This window comes from Staurois parvus, unplaced genomic scaffold (assembly GCF_062004578.1).
Source record: "Staurois parvus isolate SC_StPar_1 unplaced genomic scaffold, SC_StPar_1.0 ptg001036l, whole genome shotgun sequence".
Taxonomy (NCBI): domain Eukaryota; kingdom Metazoa; phylum Chordata; class Amphibia; order Anura; family Ranidae; genus Staurois; species Staurois parvus.
This window is the reverse complement of record NW_028318832.1, coordinates 72,647-93,000: the sequence shown is the minus strand read 5'-3', so window position 1 is coordinate 93,000 and position 20,354 is coordinate 72,647. Positions and strand designations below refer to the sequence as shown.

Sequence of the window (20,354 nt, the reverse complement as noted above, 5' to 3'; positions counted from 1 at the left end):
ATATCTAACAGTATACCCATCTGGCCCTGAGCTTTTACCTGTCATAGAGCTTTTTAATGCTATCTTTATTTCTTCATTCGTAATTTCAGATTCTAGAGAGTTCAGAAGATCTTCATTTAATTTCGGTAGGCCTGCATTTTTTAAATAAATTCTTCTTTTTTCCGCCTTTGCTATGCCATCCTTATATGTTAAATCTTGGGGGGCAATGTTATAAAGTTTACTGTAATAATCCCTAAACACCTTCACAATATCTCTAGTTGAGTGAACCAGTTCTCCCTTGGGGTTCTTTATTTTATCTATATAATTCCTATTTTTCTTTTTCCTCAAAGCTCTCATTAGAAACTTTCCTGTTCTATCCCCCCATCTATATCTTTCACATAACACTTTGTTAAAGACTCTCTTCCTCCATCATAATCTCTAATTCTTCTTTCTTTTTCTTTACTTTCTGCAGTATCTCCTTTGTTATATTCTTTTTATGCAACTGTTCAAGCTCAGCTAATTCCTTTAGGAGCCCACTGATTTTCTCTCTCCTCTTTTCTTTGTTGCCCCAATTGCGATAAGGATTCCCCTTATATATACCTTATGGGCCTCCCACACTGTAGCTACTGACACATCTCCCGTTTCATTTTCCTCAAAATATCTCCTAATCTGCTCTCCAATCTTCGGTCTCTTGATCCATTAGAAGTGCCTCATTCAACCTCCAAACCGACCCTCCTGGAGGCCTCCTTCCCCATCCTACTTTCATTACAACCGGGGCATGGTCTGAGAGTGAAATTACCTCTATTGTTACTTTAACCAAAGACTCTATTAATCGGTGATCTATCAGTACATAGTCCAACCTAGAATACATCTCATGTACCTTTGAGAAGAAGGAATAGTCTCTGTCTTTCATGTGCATGATTCTCCAACTATCCACCAACTGATACTCCCTTATCACTTTCCTCAGTACTCTTAGGGACTTACTCCCCTCTCTTTGTGTAGAAGAAGTCGTATCCATTTGTCAGTCCATACATAAATTAAAATCCCCACCTACTATCAAATACCCCTTTCTAAAATCCATTAATCTTTTTAAAGCTCTTTTCAGGAATGGCTCCGGCTTCTTATTTGGGCAATAGATATTAGCAACTGTACATTCAATACCTTGTATTTTACCTCTCAGAAATGAAAACCTCCCCTCCGGGTCTGTCTCCCTATCTTCCAACTCAAACCTTATATTCTTTGCAAATCCTATAGCTACATCGTTTGCTTTCTTAACTGGGGAATCTGCATAATACCATAATGGATAATATCTAGTATTTAACTTTACATTTGACTTGTTTCCTGCAGGAAAGCCAGTGAGGCAGATCTATGTTGTAGTTCCTTATATAATTTAAACCTTTTCCCTGGGCAACTCAACCCGTTTACATTATAAGTTATAAACCGTAAATCTTCCATTTTCTTTATTTCTCTTCCCTTCTCTCTACCCTCTCCTCTCCCCCTCTCTCTCCGCCCCCATTACTCCTTTCTTCATCCAAGCTATCCACCCTAAAAACCTCCCCCCTACCCTCCCTCACCCCTCCTCCCTCCAATCTACCCTCCCTCCCTCTCCCTCCCACCAATCCCTTCTTTTAGGCTTACATTTTGCCTATACATCTTTTGAAGGACCAAACCCACCATAGATTTACCACCTTGGGGTTGAACTCCAACCATGGACAGTTCCCCCCACCCCAAATGTATCTTAGTCAATTCGATATATTCCCAATAATTCTTAAGGCCCAGAGAGAGGGAGAGAAGAAAGAGGGAGAGAAAAAAAAAAAAAAAAAACACCCATCACCCTACCCCCCTCCCTCTATTCCCTATCTCCCTCTTCTAACAAACTGCCAATCTTTTTTCCCTCTAACTCCTAAACCCCCTTCTTCTTCAACCTCCCAACCAGGGACCTCTATCATTTGTAAATCAAATCTATCACAAAAGTCTCTTCAGTCCTCGGGGAATCTCAAATAAGCTGTAACTCCATTCTTCCATCCAATTAAACACTCCAGAATACCCCATCTATAGGGCACATTCTGCTTTACCATCTGCACTAACAGGGGTTTCAAAGATCTTCTCCTCCATAATGACTCTGATGTTAAGTCCGCAAAAATCAGTATATTCATTGCACCATATTTAATAATTGATCTTCCCTTAATCTTTCTCCATATCTCTTCTCTGTCTCCCCACTTCTGGAATTGGACAATTATATCTCTTGGTTTCTCTTTTCCACTTCCTTGTTGAATTTTTCCTATCCTGAACACACCTTCCAGATTAACCAATTCTGTTTCCGATCTGTCCACTATGGAGTTCAAAATTTTACAAACAAGGCCTCATGTTTCTTCTCTCTTTACGGATTCTGGAACTCCTCTTACCCTGAGATTGTTTCTCCTATCCCTATTTTCTTGAACTTCCATTTTATAAAGCAATTTTTTTAGGTCTTTCCTAATTTCTATTGTCCTTTTCTCTAGGTCAGAGATATATTGGGCATGGTTTTTAACTCTTTCCTCCGCCTCCTCCACCCTTGACAACATCTGCCCCAGATCACTCCTTATAATTTCCATTTCTTGCTTTATTGTTTTTTCTAGATTCTTAAACATATCTGTCATCTCTTTCTTATTCGGTACTTGTAGTTCCTTTTCAGGTTCTTTCATCTCCAAATTTTCTGTAACTTGTTGACTACTACATTTCTTTCCCAGGGAGAGTCTAGGGCTACCTTCCATACTACTTTCCAGTTCACTTTTTTCACCAACACCTTGAGACCTTTCTGGAGTCACATTTCCTTGAGACGTATATTTTTTTATCGTCCCAGTTTGAGACCCCTTTGGCCCACTGCTTTTAACATTTTTATTCTTCATCTCTTCTATGCGTATTATTTCTCCTCAACACACGCACCACAGAAGTAATAACCAATAGGCGCCAGGAACCCAAATTTTTCCAAACTTATTATTGTCCACTTTTTCACTTAGTTCTCTTCTAGGCTGCTTTAATTCCTCCTTATCTTGTTCAGTCCCCCCAGGGAATCCCCCTTCCATATATCCTCTTTACCCTTTAAGCATCAAACAGTCACTATTATACAAAGTAGGCCAGCCTAAGCTGCTCACACTCACCCTCTACTTGCTTTTCTTCTGGCGAGACAGCTACAGGCTACCAGCAGATTCTTCTGTTGTCCCCTTCTGTTGCTCTCTTCAAGGGGGGATTCCTCTGGGTCTCTACTGCCATCTTAATTCTCTCCCCTGTGGGTAGCTCATTTCCATACTAGGGGAGGCAGGCTGCCCATGGGAGAGTTTATCCAGATCCAAAACTGTGTTCTGGGGGGGTGAACCGGCGTCTTCTCTCTCACCTCGGAACACCAGCTGGATTTCCCCTACCCAGAGCTTCTCTGCGGCTGACCATGTGATCATGACACGCCTCCTCGTCTCCCCGGCAACCTTGCACGACAACCCGAACTTCCTCCAACGAGCCTCCAGCAAGTCCCTATGCCGCGGTCCACCCACTCCTCGCCGCTCACGGGGCCACCATCTTAACTCCGGGACCCACCATGCTCAGATAGGTCCCCCAGCTCCTGCACCACCAGTTCTCCGGGTATCCGAGGCGGTGGAGAACCCACAGAGAGCACCCACACCGTGCTCTCCTACACCGTCATAGATAGGCTCCGCCCCCTGTCCTAAACAAGCGATTCTCTTCCCCATTCTGATGCTCGGTTTGGACTTCAGAAAGTTGCCTTCACCACGTCTAGATGCCTAAATGCATTGAGTTGCTGCCGTGTGATTGGATGATTAGTCATTTGTGTTACCCCAGGTTCACACCTAATCGTTTTCTGCAGCGTTTTGCAGAAACTGCAAGTGCAAAAACGCAATGCAGAAACGGCTCAAATGCAACCTGCATAGGTGTGAACCTAAACTTATGCAGGCCGTACATGGTTCAAATTCTGAACGATTTTTGGTTCTAAAATCAAAAACATTGTTCGCTCTGTAGTCCGATGGTGCCATCAATGATTTAGAAAATCGGTAGTTTTTCACAGATTTTCCAACATGTCTGATAAACGAAAAGGGGAGGAACCACAAAAAGCGGCTGGTGCCATTGCCTCACTAACAGAGCAAAAATCGAGCAAATTTTCTTAGGTCCGATTTTTGAACGAAAAATCGCTCGAAAATCAACCCATGTATAGCCGGCTTTACCAACCATTTGAACAGATGGACCTAATAAAGTGGTCAGTGAGTGAATACCAATGCTCTCTTCCTATGGGGCACAGCGCCTGAGAATGATCATTTATTGATACCTCTTCTAGGTTAGAGTCGGTCCGGAGCCATAAATATCATGCAAGTCTATGTCAGTAACAGAGCGGTTAGGACTAGGAACGCACACCTGTGCACACAGCTAGTTCTAGAATAATACACTAAACATTATCCCCCGGGTGTGTATGAATCCCCAGTGTCCTCACCTCTGCTGTAGCCATCAGGAGCTTGGAGCCGATGCCTTTACCTGCCAGAGACAAGAGGGGTCAGTATAAGGAGAAGATGCACCATGCGGAGACAAGAGGGGTCAGTAGAGGGAGGAGACGCGCCATGCAGAGACAAGAGGGGTCAGTATAAGGAGGAGACGCGCCATGCAGAGACAAGAGGGGTCAGTATAAGGAGAAGATGCACCATGCGGAGACAAGAGGGGTCAGTATAAGGAGAAGATGCACCATGCAGAGACAAGAGGGGTCAGTATAGGGAGGAGATGCGCCATGCAGAGACAAGAGGGGTCAGTATAGGGAGGAGACGCGCCATGCGGAGACAAGAGGGGTCAGTATAGGGAGGAGACGCGCCATGCGGAGACAAGATACCCCCAAATGTCAGGACAGTACAAATCCCCCCAAACGTCAGGACAATACACATCCCACTGGGGACACTGACAGATGTTGATGCTCTACTAAGGACACTGACAGATGTTGACAGGCTTCTAAGGGCACCAACAGATGTTAACGGTCCACTAGGGACACCGACAGATGTTGACGGTCCACTAGGGGCACTGACGGATGTTGACGGTCCACTAGGGGCACCGATGGATGTTGACGGTCCACTAGGGACACCGATGGATGTTGACGGTCCACTAGGGACACCAACGGATGTTGATGGTCCACTAGGGACACTGACAGATGTTGATGTTGCAATGGGACACTACTGCAGATGTTGATGGGACACTATTACAATGTGACAGAAGTTGATGGGACGATGGCACACTGACAGATGGTTTTGCTGCACTAGTACACTGTGACAGATGTTGATGGTCCAATAGGGACACTATTGCAGATGTTGATGGGACACTGGTACAATGTCACAGAAGTTGATGGGACGCTGGCACACTGACAGATTATTTTGGTGCACTAGTACACTGTGACAGATGTTGATGGTCCACTAGCCACACTAACAGATGCTGATGTTGCAATGGGACATTATTGCAGATGTTAATGGGACACTGGTGCACTGGGACAGATGCTTTTGTGCACTGGTATACTGTGACAGATGTGTTTGTGCAGTGGTACACTGGTGCACATGTTGATGGGACACTGGTACAGATGTTGATGTGCACTTGGATAAGGGACATATCGTGCTTGGTGAACTGGTGCGGAATGGCTGCACTCTGTACAGCCGAAAAGTAAAATCATAAAAATTACATTGTGTGATGGCTGTGATTGGAAACATCCATCACATGATCAGGAGGGCAAATCAGAGAGCTCATGTCCCGATCTGTGATGCGCTGTGTCTGAGGGACACAGCCATCGTGGGATTGTCCCACTGCGTGGCCCTGAGGCCACCTAGCAGGCCAGAATCTGACAGGACATACATGTATGTTCTGTCAGGACGGAGCTTGCCCCACCCAGTCATATATGTACTCCTTCAGACCTCCAAAGTAGACAAATGTTCTGGTGTAGTAAAATACAGAACTTATGGAACACAAGAAGACCTGTCTGTCCACCATTTTTACATGACACTGTGACATCATAGATTGTGGTGACTGTAAGAGGTAAATCGGGAAGGATGATCACGTAATCTGGTTGGCGCTCCTCCCCCCCATCATAGATCCAATATACTCCACCTCTGTACTGCAGCATGACAAAGAGGTCCTCCAGGTATAGTGCTCGCCCCTTAAACGTGTTGTAGATGTAGTGAGACACGGCGTAACCCACCAACCGTGGCCCTGAAGACATAAGAATGGACCCAGTTTATATTTCATAGCCTGTGAATGAGTATTTTTCATGGAAGAGAACTTGTAAAAAATAAATTAAAAAATGACTATTATTCCAATTACCTTTTTTATATTTGATAGAAGAGACTTTGTAAGCACATATATATATAACCCGACCAGAGCCAGTGAACGGAGAGCCAAGTCTGCCGCAATCTACAAGCATGTTGTGTCTGTTTCATGACACCAACACCCAAAGCCCACTAGACACTCCATAGCTCCATTCTTCACTTTATAGCCCACCATTAATTTCAAAGGACATTTTTAATTTAATTACAATATTATTTACTGGAAAAAAAATACATTTAATCCAATTTTGTACATTTTTTAAGCTGTTCTGGACAATTCATTGACACACTTTTTACCATCTGATAAAAAAATCCAGACAGATATTTTGTAGATGGATCACGCCAAAAATCTGGACTTTTTGGTCTGAGAATTCTGAAGATAATTGTCAGTCCCTGAACTGGACATGATAAATCGCTGTCAATGGGGAGATGTTGAAAGTCGCTTGTCTTTCTGAAGTCGCTCATCTATTTGAAGTCCAAGTAAATCAGGAACCTGCAAGAGTTTGATCTTAGGGGTTGGCTGATTAAGCTGTCGGTGAAATAATCACCTATACTTGTAGTCTTTGTATGAAAATGAATTTACTTGATAACATGTGGAGAAGAACCCCCAGGGATTCCATTTTTTGGGGTCATATGTCTGTAAAGGGGACCTGTCAACGCTTTACAAATAAAAGTATTAAAATAAGCATTTGGAAATGTACAAAACAAAAATCTGGTTTTAAACAAGGTTTGTAGAAAGGGAATTTGGGAGCTACAAGATGGAGGAAGGAGGAGAGGGGAGGAGCTATGGGATGGAGAACAAAGGTGAGGGGAGGAGCTATGGGGTAGAGAACAGGGGTGAGGTGCTATGGGATGGAGAACAGAGGTGAGGTGGGGAGCGATGGTAAGGAGAACAGAGGTAAGGTGGGGAGCTATGGGATAGAGAACAGAGGTGAGGTGGGGAGCTATGGAATGGAGAACAGAAGTGAGGTGGGAGCTATGGGATGGAAAACACAGGTGAAGTGAGGAGCTATGGGATGGAAAACAGAGGTGAAGTGAGGAGCTATGGGATGGAGAACAGAGGTGAAGTGAGGAGCTATGGGATGGAGAACAGAGGTGAGGAGAGGAGCTATGGGATGGAGAACACAGGTGAAGTGAGGATCTATGGGATGGAGAACCGAGGTAATGTGAGGAGCTATGGGATGGAGAACAGAGGTAATGTGAGGAGATATGGGATGGAGAACAAAGGTGAAGTGAGGAGCTATGGTATAAAGAACAGAAGTGAGGTGAGGAGCTACGCAATGAAGAACAGAGGCAAGGGGAGGTGCTATGGGCTGGAGAACAGAGGTGAGGGGAGTATCTATGGGAAGGAGAAAAGTGGTGAGGGGAGGATCTATGTCATGGAGAACAGAGGTGAGGTGGGGAGCTATGGCATGGAAAACAGAGGTGAGGTGGGGAGCTATGGCATGGAAAACAGAGGTGTGGTGGGGAGCTATGGCTTGGAGAGCAGAGGTGAGGGGAGGAGATATTGGATGGAGAATAAAAGCGAGAGGAGGAGATATGCGGTGGAGAACAGAGGTGAGGTGAGGTGAGGTGCTATGGGGTGGAGAACAGAGGTGAGGTTGGGAGCTATGGGATGGAGAACAGAGGTGAGGTGGGGAGCTATGGATGGAGAACAGAGGTGAGGTGGGAAGCTAAGGGATGGAGAACCGAGGTAATGTGAGAAGCTATGGGATGGAGAACACAGGTGAAGTGAGGAGCTATGGGATGGAGAACACAGGTGAAGTGAGGAGCTATAGTATAAAGAACAGAGGTGGGGAGCTATGGAATTGAGAACAGTTGAGGAGAGGAGCTATATGATGGAGAACAAAGGTAATGGGAGAAGCTATAGGGTGGAGAACGGAAGTGAGTTGAGGTGAGGAGCTAGAGTATGGAGAACAGAGGTGAGGTGGGGAGCTGTGGGATGGAGAACAGAGGTGAGGTGGGGAGCTATGGATGGAGAACAGAGGTGAGGTGGGGAGCTATGGATGGAGAACAGAGGTGAGGTGAGCAGCTATGGGATGGAGAATAGAGGTGAGGAGTTGTGGGATGGAGAACAGAGGTGAGGTGAGGTGAGGAGCTATGCGATGGAGAACAGAGGTGAGGGGACAAGCTATCTTATGGAAAATAGAGGTGAAGGAAGGAGCTATCTGATGGAAACCAAAGGTGACATGAAGAGCTATGGGATGGAGAACAGAGGTGAGGTGGGGAGCTATGGAATGAAGAACAGAGGTGAGGTGAGGTGGGGAGCTATGGAATGAAGAACAGAGGTGAGCTGAGGTGGGGAACTATGGAATGAAGAACAGAGGTGAGCTGAGGTGGGGAGCTATGGAATGAAGAACAGAGGTGAGCTGAGGTGGGGAGCTATGGAATGAAGAACAGAGGTGAGCTGAGGTGGGGAGCTATGGAATGGAGAACAGAGGTGAGGGAGGAGCTATGGAATGGAGAACAGAGGTGAGGTGAGGTGGGGAGCTATGGAATGGAGAGCAGAGGTGAGGTGAGGTGGGGAGCTATGGAATGGAGAACAGTGGTGAGGGAGGAGCTATGGAATGGAGAACAGAGGTGAGGTGAGGTGAGAAGCTATGGGATGGAGAACACAGGTGAGGTGGGGAGCTATGGGATGGAGAACACAGGTGAGGTGGGGAGCTATGTGTAACAGAACCGGACCCCGACTGAACTTGGTTACTTCTGTTAGGATACCGCTTCCCAGTCCGAACGCCATCCACGGACACCACCACTGACCATACAAGACTAATAAGACAAGTCTTAAAATAAATCAGGAAATAGACCCCTTTATTTTAACACAGATACAAGATATATACATGCAAGAGAACAATTCCCCCCTCCCTGCATAATGACACAGGGCGGGGCAAACCAAATCTAGCAACAAAAGACACATCAGCAGTCACCCCCCATCAAGCCAATACACAAACACATATATCCCATAATAGTTTGCTCCCAAGCAAGAAACAATAGAACAATGGGATACAACCACATGTCATCAAACAATGAACAACCCCCACACCACCTATACATGTCTACACAATATCAGGACATATCACCCTGTACCCCTAACAGGCACAGGGTGACTTACACATAATAGGGATATGGAGAGCTGAGACAGGGGTCTCCCCACCTCTCTAAAGTGAGCTGTGTTCCATGGGCCCCCACCCAAAGTGACTCCCATCACATATCTCCACTTTTGGCAGGAGAGTAACGCAGGAGGACACCCCAGACGGGTGGACTCTGAAGTTAGTCTGTACTTCCAGTCCCCCAATGCCGGCACCCACACAGTTCCCCAAACAAATTGTCCCACACAAAGCACTACTCACCCACCCAACCTCTGCCTCTCTCGTAGAACATACCCGCTGCTGGGGAGAAGTACGGACTGGTCCTTCTCCCTGAAGTCCTCTCAGCCGCTGGAGAAAAGACAGGGTGGCTGGGCTGACTCCATCATGCTGCTGGGGATCCAGGTGGGTACTGTAGTCTCATCCACTTTGACTTTATGGACATCCCCCAGTGTTTGCAAAGTAAGGCTGACATCCTCCTGTCCCAATGCCAGACCCTTTTCTGGGGTTGTGTCAGTGGAGACCGAAGTCCCATCCATAGACATCAGCTCAAGCTGCCGTTGTGAGGTGCCGATTGCATCCTCTTCCTGTAGCTCCTGCAGTGCTGATTGTTGTGGGCAAAGGTCAACCATGCCATGCCCTGATGCCAGCTCGTCTGCTGGAGGCGCGACGGCTGGTTCCTCCTCAGCAAAGAAGTCAATCAAATCCCCAGTCTCTGGAACTGGTGTCTGGGGATAGGGGTTCACCATCTCCTGTCTGTGGAACTCAGAAGATGTTACCAGTGCTGGGCAGAGTTCAGCAATGTTTGGCCCTGTTACCAGCTCTTCTGCTGGAGGCTCACCAGGTTATTTTTCCTCAGCAGAGAAGTCTACAAAATCCCCAGTCTCTGGAATTTCCACTGCCGATTCCACTGTTCAACAGGTAAAAAGTTTTGGGCATAAAATTAGCTAATCTTACATAATTATGGGGTGCTGAAAACGAAAATGACCCTAAAAAATGTTGATTGGCTCTAGTTTCCATGATATATTCACCCATCTAATGACGTAAGCCATTCAAAATTATGATACAACTTCAGCTGCATATTGCGCAATTGATACTGGTGACCAATAGAAAATGTCATGTATACTGAGATGATGCAATATTAGCCTTTAATTGCATCACTTCACTGCATAAAAGCTGCAGTATCTGTAGCTGATTGGAGTTCGTCTTTACATTTCGTTTTCTGCTTATATAGGCTACTCAGTAATGCCTCGAACTTGTGTGAATAAAGCAGATAATTTCTGCTATATCTGCAGTGAAATAACTTTTATCTCACAAAAAAGGAGGATAACAGGAATGATTAAGAAAGCCTACAACTTGTATTTTGGCTGCAAGATAGGAGACCAGGACAAGAGCTGGGCACCACATATATGCTGCAATTCTTGTGGGACGGCACTGGAGCAATGGTTGAATGGAAAAAAGGCATCTATGCCTTTCGCTGTGCCAATGATTTGGAGAGAGCCAACAGATCATGTTAGTAATTGTTACTTTTGTATGGTGCCTCCAATTGTAAAAGGGCTAAATAAGAAGAAAAAGTTATCTGTGCACTATCCAAATATTCCATCGGCAATACGTCCAGTTCCTCATGGAGAGGGGCTACCAATTCCTAAAGCACCAGAATCCTTCGTGGTTGAGTCAAGTGAGGAAGAACCTGAAGCGTGTCGTCACGTGCAGTTGTTAGAGATAGCCCTTTCCTCGAATACAAGAGAAAAGCCAAGAGAAGCAAAACCGACACAAACTGAAGACAAAACTAGTGAGAATCCTAAGTATTAAAATGATTCAACTTAGCTTATGGCTATCATTTTTCTTGGTAATCCTATGCAATATATTATGCCATTTAGGCTTTGTTATGTAGTCATATCACTTGCTTTATATTTGTGGAAAGACATCTATCTATATAATTATTGTGCATTATGTAGTCATTACGCCTATAGTAGAAAACTTTCCGTTTACAGAAAAACTAGAGCCAATTGACAAATTTCATTGTTATATTTGAACTCAGAATGTGAAATTCATTAAGAAATTGATCCTTTTGTTTCCAAAACTGGCAAAAAATAAAAATTTGTTGAACAGTGTTCTTGGGCATGCTGCTGAACATGTTTTATCAGTTGCTTGTATGCCCTTTCCAGATGCAGTTCTTTCATCAGCAGGTATTCCAGATCTGGTTCAAGCTCTGAGACCCCTGTGAGATCGAACATAGCCTCTCTGTCTTCTTGCAAGTCCTCAAGGGTAGGTTCTCCTTCATCGCCAAATGCAAAAAGATCTGTAAGGCTCTCCCACAGCAATCCAGGGCCACCAAAGTCATATCCCTCCAGAGAGCATTCTGTTGTCACCCCTAAATATTCCTGCTCTGCATACCATTGCAGAGCCCAATATCTGTTGTCCAGCTCTATCTCCTGCTGGACCAGTCTGTCCAACTCAGTCACCCATTGCTCCCGGGTCGCTCTCCCAGATATAGCATCCGTAACTTCCGATGGTCCCTGGCCCGTTCCCCTGGGGTTGGATAGCACTTGCCCTCGTACATACCAGCAACCTGGAGGGCTCCTCTCCAAAGTACCTCCCAAATCCGCTGCCTGAGCTCCAGGTACTCATCCGCAGACACAGTCCTGGGGTATGCTGCAAGAACAATCCGCAGCAGCCCTGGGAGCTCTGATGCCAGGTCCATATCTCCACTGGGGTGACCGACTTCTCCTTTCCTGATCTTGAATCCCGGTGGTGGTTTAGATGTGTTCAGAGCCAGGAAGCACAATCCCACTATTGCCACCAATGTAACGGAACCGGACACCGACTGCACTTGACCGAGCGTTTAAAGGCTCTAACATACAATACTATCTAATCTCTCTGGAGATATGAGCCCGAGCTTAAATACACAGAAGTTACTTATTAATTTTAAGATTTAATATCCTGAAAGTGGGCAGTGCATAATGTACAAAGTATAAAAAGTTACAGAAAATATAAAAAATACAAGAAGACACACAATTGACTATTCACTATAGAATAAAAGGGAATAAAAAACAGAGATAAAACTTTTACCAAGATTTATCCTGCGACTGGAGCAAGTCAGAGAGTCCGTAATCCGTTAGTTGATCGAACCAGCTCCATATGAATCACAAATGTCCAAATGTCAGGGTCCTCAATTTATGGGGATATGGACGTAGGCGGGACATTAGTTCTTGGCCAATTGACTCTGGGGGGTGTTCCTGTATGAGCCCACAGGCTGTTCTGGGTGCTGAAATGCCCAAAGTCAATTGGACCAAGACCGATTTGAATCACGAAGTCGGGGATTGAATTTCCGACACCAGCGCATCAGTCCGATCGCGACAGTACCAATCACTGTTCCGCTATCGCACTCCAGCACCACCTAACCATTTCCTGCATTTTCCTGGCATTCTATATAGGCCACAAATATAGTTTTTATATGCCGATGTAGCTGATAGAGTGCCCAATCAGAAGGAAGTATTTTCATCTCTGCAAATAGCTTGTATGAGGGATGAAACATACTCCTTTGAAGTATGTATATACATTTAGAGCTCCCTAGACAGATCGGAGCCCCCCTGGTGTCATGAAGCCAAAACGTCTGCGTTCCTCTTTTAAGCTTCAGGAAGATGGCAGAGTCTGATTACATACAGGTGACAAAATATTATTAGCACCCAGGCGTCACTTCCAGCCTGAGGAAGCTCTGTCTCTTTTCAGATGCTAATGGATGACCATCTGTCTCTGAGTACCTATGACTGAATATTTTTTTTAATAACAAGGACTGAAACTACATTTATGATTACATATTGCTACAGGTCACATTTCAGCTACTCACATCTGTACATTTATGTCACACCACCGCTGACCATACAAGACTAAATGAGGCCAGTCTTGAAATAAATCAGGAAATAGACTCCTTTATTTTAACACAGATACAAGATATATACATTCAAGAGAACAATTCCCCCTCCCTGCATAATAACACAGGTCGTAGCAAACCACATCTAGCAACAAGAGACACACAGCAGACACCCCCCCGCCAAGCCAATACACAAACACATACATCCCATAATAGTTTGCTCCCAAGCAAGACACACAATAGAACAATCGGATACAACCACATGGCATCAAACAATGAACAACCCCCCCACCCCACCTATACATGTCTACACAATATCAGGACATATCACCCTGCACCCCTAACAGGCACAGGGTGACTTACACATAATAGGGAAATGGGGAGCTGAGACAGGGGTCTCCCCACCTCTCTAAAGTAAGCTGTTGTTAAGCCGCCTGGCAGAGTCTCTAGCAGCCCACCGCACGGACGCTCCCAGGGCGCGGGGTCTAAGTCCCAGCCTGCTGTTCACCAGGGCCCCTGATGGTGGGGATGGACTTGGTGCAGACTGAAACCAGGTCGCGACCCCCGAGTGCGTCCTGCGGTGGTAGAGAATACTGGCAGGGGAGTGCAGGAACGGAATCTACTTGGAAGATGCAGACAGATACACAGGTCTGACCCAAACCGGATGGATGGATGGATACGGTATGCGTGGTCAGACAGGCCGGTCGGTATTATGCGGGCAACAAGGTACAGAGGAGCGAGCTAAGAGTGGTCAGGTCACAAGCCAGGTTCAGCAGGGTGCGGGCAAATACAGTACCAGGGATCAGACAGAAGAGTAGTCAGACAAGCCAGGGGTCAAACAGGAGAGAGCAGGATCAGGAACAAGCAGAGGTCGGCAACGGAGTATACAGCAACACAGGAACAGGATACAGGACACAGGATACAAGACCAAACGGCAACTAACATACCTGTTCCTGCGTTTAAATAGCCCGCCTCCCACTGTCATTGGTGCCAGGCGCGCGTCCGTGATCCCGAGTGCGCATGCGCGAACCCCGCCGCTGCCATGCGCGGCCAGGTCCTACCGCCCGCCGGGTAGAGAGAGTGGGTGTTCTGCGCATGCGCCGCCCGACGCGATGCCGCAGAACACCTGGATCCTGACATTGCCCCCCCCCCCTACGGGCAGCCGCCGGATGCCCAACAGTTCTCTCTTGCGTGGGTGGTTGTCAAAAAAATCCCGAATCAATCTAGAGGCATGAATGTTCTGGGAGGGTTCCCATGAGTTCTCCTCTGGACCATACCCTTTCCACTTAATGAGAAACTGGGTCTGACCCCCCCTCTTCCTACAGTCTAGAATTGTCTCAATTTCGAATTCCTCCTCCCCATCAACGTTTATGGCGTCAGGAGGCCTAGATCTCCGGTTCGGGAATGGGTCCGGTGCCGCGGGTTTCAACAGCGATACATGAAATACCGGGTGTATTCTAAAGGATTCCGGGAGTACGAGCTCGTACGCCACTTCGTTAACCTTCCTCTTTACCTGGAATGGGCCCATAAATCTCGGTCCCAATTTCCGCGATGGGCATATCATCCTAAGGTTTGTCGTGGCCAACCAGACCCGGTTCCCTGGGTGTAACATAAGCTCCCCTCTTCTCCTTTTGTCAAAGGCTTTCTTACTGCCCTCCTGGGCCTTCAGGATTGCTTCTTGTAAGACCTTATTGTTTGCAGAAAGGAAGTGCAACATGTCCTGTGTAGCTGGCACCGAACTTTCAGGAATTGTGTCAGGTAAAAAGGTCGGGTGGAAGCCGTAGTTGGCAAAAAATGGGGATTGCTGAGTAGTCGAGTGGCTAGCATTGTTGTAAGCAAATTCGGCCAGTGGTAAAAGAGTTAGCCAATCGTCCTGAAGAAATGATGTGTAACATCGGAGATATTGTTCCAAGGTCTGGTTTGTACGTTCGGTCTGTCCATTGGTCTGTGGGTGATATGCCGAGGAGAGAGATAACTTGATTTCCAAGGTCTCGCATAGTGCTTTCCAAAATTTGGAGGTGAACTGGGCACCCCTATCCGAAACTATATCCTTAGGAATTCCATGGAGTCTCACCACCTCTCTCACAAAGATTTGCGCCGTCTCCGCAGCGGATGGTGTGTCTTTGAGAGGCAAGAAGTGGGCCATCTTGGATAGGCGGTCCACAATCACGAAAATGGTGGTATGGTCTTGAGATGGAGGAAGTTCCACAATGAAATCCATCAAAATCATTTCCCACGGTCTGTTGGGTATGGGTAAGGGTCGCAGGAGCCCCCAAGCCGTGTTCCTGGAAGGCTTATTCCTTTGACAGACCGCGCAGGTCTTTACGTAAGCCTCGCAATCTTTGGACATGCTGGGCCACCAGAACATACGTTGTAGAAGTTCCAACGACTTCCGGGTCCCGAAGTGCCCAGCCAGGGGATGGTCATGGCAATGGCCCAAGACCGTGGTGCGAGATTCGTCAGGTACCAAGATTCGTTCTCCTTTCCACCATAATCCGTCTCTATTCTGTAGTGGCACCCCTGGAACCTTTGGAGCCCCTATGGATGCTGCCTGTAGTTGGGAACGTAGCTCAGTCTGTAATGCCAAAAAATTACCAGACGACAGGATGGTGTCAGGTTTGTGGGCCTCCTTTGGGTCTTCGAACATCCGCGAAAGAGCATCTGGTTTCGTGTTCTTTGATCCAGGCCTATAAGTGATATGAAACACAAACCGAGAGAAAAAAAGTGTCCACCTAGCCTGTCTTGGTCTCAAGCGCTTCGCCGTTCTCAAATATTCAAGGTTCTTGTGATCCGTAAAAATCAATATCGGGTGCACGGCTCCTTCCAGCAAGTACCTCCACTCCTCCAGCGCTGCCTTGATGGCCAGGAGTTCTCGGTCCCCTATGTCATAGTTCTTTTCGGCCGAAGATAGTTTCCTGGAGAAAAATGCCACGGGATGCATCAGTTCCTTGATGCCCTTCCTTTGGGAAAGCACAGCCCCAACCGCGTTTTCGGAAGCATCCACCTCCAAGATGTAGGGTAGTGAAGAATCAGGATGGCTCAATACTGGGGCCTCGGTGAATAACCTCTTTAGGGACTCAAAGGCTTCCTGCGCCTCAGATGTCCACTTGAAACGCACTCCCTGCTTGGTAAGTTGCGTGATGGGGGATACTAGGCCTGAAAAGTTCCTAATGAATTTCCGGTAAAAATTAGCAAAGCCAATGAACCGCTGGACCCCTTTTTTATCTAACGGCACCGGCCATTCCAGAACTGCGGAGATCTTCTGTGGATCCATCGCTATTCCAGTAGTAGAAATAATTAAGCCTAAGAAGGGGATACTGTGCTGCTCAAAACTGCATTTATCTGCCTTTGCGTATAACCCATGCAAACGGAGCCTTTCCAGCACTACCCTGACGTGACCCCTATGCTCCTCCAGAGATGCAGAAAAAATTAAGATATCATCAAGATAGATGACCACAAAAATATCCAAGAAGTCCCTGAACACATCGTTAATGAAGTGCTGGAAGGTGGCGGGGGCGTTACACAGACCGAAGGGCATTACCAGGTACTCAAAGTGCCCGAACCTAGTACGGAAGGCAGTCTTCCACTCATCTCCCTCCCGAATACGGACCAGATTGTAAGCCCCCCTCAAATCCAACTTCGTAAAAACAGATGCAGTCCTGAGTCGCTGAAACAGTTCTGGTACTAAAGGAAGTGGGTAACGGTTCTTTACCGTGATCTTGTTAAGCTCCCTATAGTCCACACAGGGCCTTAAGGATTTATCCTTCTTCTCAACAAAAAAAATACCCGCCCCGGCCGGGGATGTGGAGGGGCGTATGAACCCCTTCTGAAGATTTTCCTCAATATATTCCTTTAGTACCCCTAGTTCTTTTTCTGACAGAGGAAAGATCCGCCCGAAGGGTACCTCAGATCCCGGGAGCAGATCGATTGGACAGTCGTAGGCCCTATGCGGAGGAAGATTTTCAGCTCCCCGCTTACTAAATACGTCAAGGTATTGATGGTAAACTGAAGGGACGAGTTGTGTCAGCTCCATGTCAGTATCTACGCAGAATAATGTGCGTGGGGCCTCCGGCTCATGTGGACAACAATGCTCTTGGCAGTATGGAGAGCCGAACCGGAGGGTACCGGCTTTCCAATTAATCTGGGGGTCGTGGGCCCGCAGCCACGGAAGCCCCAGAATAATTGGAAACAGAGGGGAGGAGATAGCATTCAAACACAGGAATTCCTGGTGAGTCTCGGATACAGTCACACAGAGAGGCGGGGTCTCCCGGTCCACCACCCCAGACTTGATCCGAGATCCATCGGCTAGGAAAATATTAAACCCACATTCTTTAACCTGTAAGGGAATCTGGAATCGAGCCGTGAAGTCCAGATCCACAAAACAGCTACAGGCCCCGGAATCAATGATCGCTGTTGCCGTTACGACCCTTCCGGGGAGCTGGAATGAAATGGGTACCGCTAAATAATTGACATTGTGACTGGCTGTGGTAGGTGTGGCAGAGTAAACAGAAGTGCACTTACCAGCCTTCACCGGACAGGAACGTACCATGTGGCCAGCTTCCCCACAGTAGAGGCACAGGTTGTTGTGGCGGCGTCTTTGACGCTCTTCAGGTGTTAGGGAGGGACGAGCTAGCCCAACTTGCATTGGTTCCGGCGTATCCGGGGGTTCTGGATTGCGATTCCCAGCAGTGCTACTGACTGGTCCTGGAGCATGGGGAAACATCCAAGCAGGCCTCAGGCCCTGGCCTGACCTCTCCATCCTGCGTTCCCTCAAGCGTTGGTCGATCTGAATAGCCAGGGTCATGAGATTTTCTAGTGTGGCTGGTATGCCTACCCTGGCTAGTTCGTCTTTCAGGGACTCAGACAGGCCTATGCGGAACTGGTTGCGCAAGGCAGCGTCGTTCCATTGCGTGTCTCCCATCCACCGCCTGAACTCACCCGCATACTCTTCTGCAGGCCTACGACCTTGCCTGAGAGACTGAAGGGCCGATTCAGCTGATGCTGCTCGTTCGGGGTCATCGTAAAGGAGGCCCATCGCTTCAAAAAATGCTGCCACAGATTCCAGCTGAGGTGGTTGCTGGATCTCTAATAGTCGATGTGCCCATTCTTGGGGTTCATCCAGTAGCAAAGAAATAATAAACCCCACCTTCACGGTTTCTGTCGCGAACGTACGTGGCTGGAGCCTAAAGTACAACAGGCAGGCATTACGAAATGCTCTGAACTTGGTGCGATTCCCACTGAATCGTTCTGGGACAGGAACATGAGGTTCTGGCATAAGTGTAGGTGTAGGTGCTGCTGGTCCGGCCAGGGTTTCAGTGGTACCACTGGCCGGAGCTGAGGGACTATGATCTTGGGGGGCCGAAATAGTGGTGGTTAGGGTCTGGATCCGACCATCCAGGTGATTATAGCCCTCCTCCAGCGCCCTTACCGCCTGAGTAAGAGCCGCCAGATGCTGGCACATATTTTCCAGGGGGGAAGGTCCTCTTCCAGGTTCCGTCATCTTTTGGCCGTTTGGTACTGTTAAGCCGCCTGGCAGAGTCTCTAGCAGCCCACCGCACGGACGCTCCCAGGGCGCGGGGTCTAAGTCCCAGCCTGCTGTTCACCAGGGCCCCTGATGGTGGGGATGGACTTGGTGCAGACTAAAACCAGGTCGCGACCCCCGAGTGCGTCCTGCGGTGGTAGAGAATACTGACAGGGGAGTGCAGGAACGGAATCTACTTGGAAGAGGCAGACAGATACACAGGTCTGACCCAAACCGGATGGATGGATGGATGGATGGATACGGTATGCGTGGTCAGACAGGCCGGTCGGTATTATGCGGGCAACAAGGTACAGAGGAGCGAGCTAAGAGTGGTCAGGTCACAAGCCAGGTTCAGCAGGGTGCGGGCAAATACAGTACCAGGGATCAGACAGAAGAGTAGTCAGGCAAGCCAGGGGTCAAACAGGAGAGAGCAGGATCAGGAACAAGCAGAGGTCGGCAACGGAGTATACAGCAACACAGGAACAGGATACAGGACACAGGATACAAGACCAAACGGCAACTAACATACCTGTTCCTGCGTTTAAATAGCCCGCCTCCCGCTGTCATTGGTGCCAGGCGCGCGTCCGTGATCCCGAGTGCGCATGCGCGAACCCCGCCGCTGCCATGCGCGGCCAGGTCCTACCACCCGCCGGGTAGAGAGAGTGGGTGTTCTGCGCATGCGCCGCCCGACGCGATGCCGCAGAACACCTGGATCCTGACAGCTGTGTTCCATGGGCCCCCCACCCAAAGTAACTCCCGTCACATAAATGTAACGGAACCGTCCCAGTCTGCGGCTGGGTATTTCCATTAGACTCCCGCTTCCCTGTCCGAACACCATCCACGGACACCACCGCTGACCATACAGGACTAGGCGAGACCAGTCTTGAAATAAATCAGGAAATATACTACTTTATTTTAACACAGATACAAGATATATACACAGGGCGGGGCAATACACACCCAGTAACAAGAGACACATCAGCAGACACCCCATCAGGGGGAAGGGCTGCCAGAAACACCCCCCACCAAGCCAATACACACAAACACATACATCCCATAATAGTTTGCTCCCAAGCAAGACACACAAAAAAACACTGGGGCACAACCACATGGCATTAAACAATGAACAACCCCCACCCCACCTATACATGTCTACACAATATCATGACATATCACCCTGCACCCCTAACAGGCACAGGGTGACTTACACATAAGAGGGATATGGGGAGCTGAGACAGGGGTCTCCCCACCTCTCCAAAGTGAGCTGTGTTCCATGGGCCCCCCACCCAAAGTGACTCCCATCACACTATGGAATGGAAAACAGAGGTGAGGTGAAGAGCTATGGGATGGAGAACAGAGGTGAGGGAGGAGCTATGGAATGGAGAACAGAGGTGAGGGAGGAGCTATTGGATGGAGAACAGAGGTGAGGTGAGGAGCTATGGAATGGAGAACAGAGGTGAGGGAGGAGCTATGGAATGGAGAACAAAGGTGAGGGGAGGAGCTATGTGATTGAGAACAGAGGCGAGGAAAGAAAGGACGGGAAATTGCCCCCTACTGGGCAGATG

At 47.7% G+C, this 20,354-nt stretch overlaps 1 protein-coding gene across 1 annotated transcript in view; it reads right to left on the bottom strand.

The window, feature by feature from the left end:
• The window catches only part of LOC149441017 (thialysine N-epsilon-acetyltransferase-like), a 41,664-nt gene that overhangs the window by 6,702 nt on the left and 14,608 nt on the right, over positions 1 to 20,354 (bottom strand). The window contains exons 4-5 of the mRNA XM_089657865.1: positions 6,094 to 6,195; positions 4,454 to 4,494 (exon numbers count right to left, since the gene is read on the bottom strand). Coding sequence (XP_089513991.1) covers positions 4,454 to 4,494; positions 6,094 to 6,195 — 143 coding nt within the window. The remainder of the gene's footprint in view (positions 1 to 4,453; positions 4,495 to 6,093; positions 6,196 to 20,354) is intronic.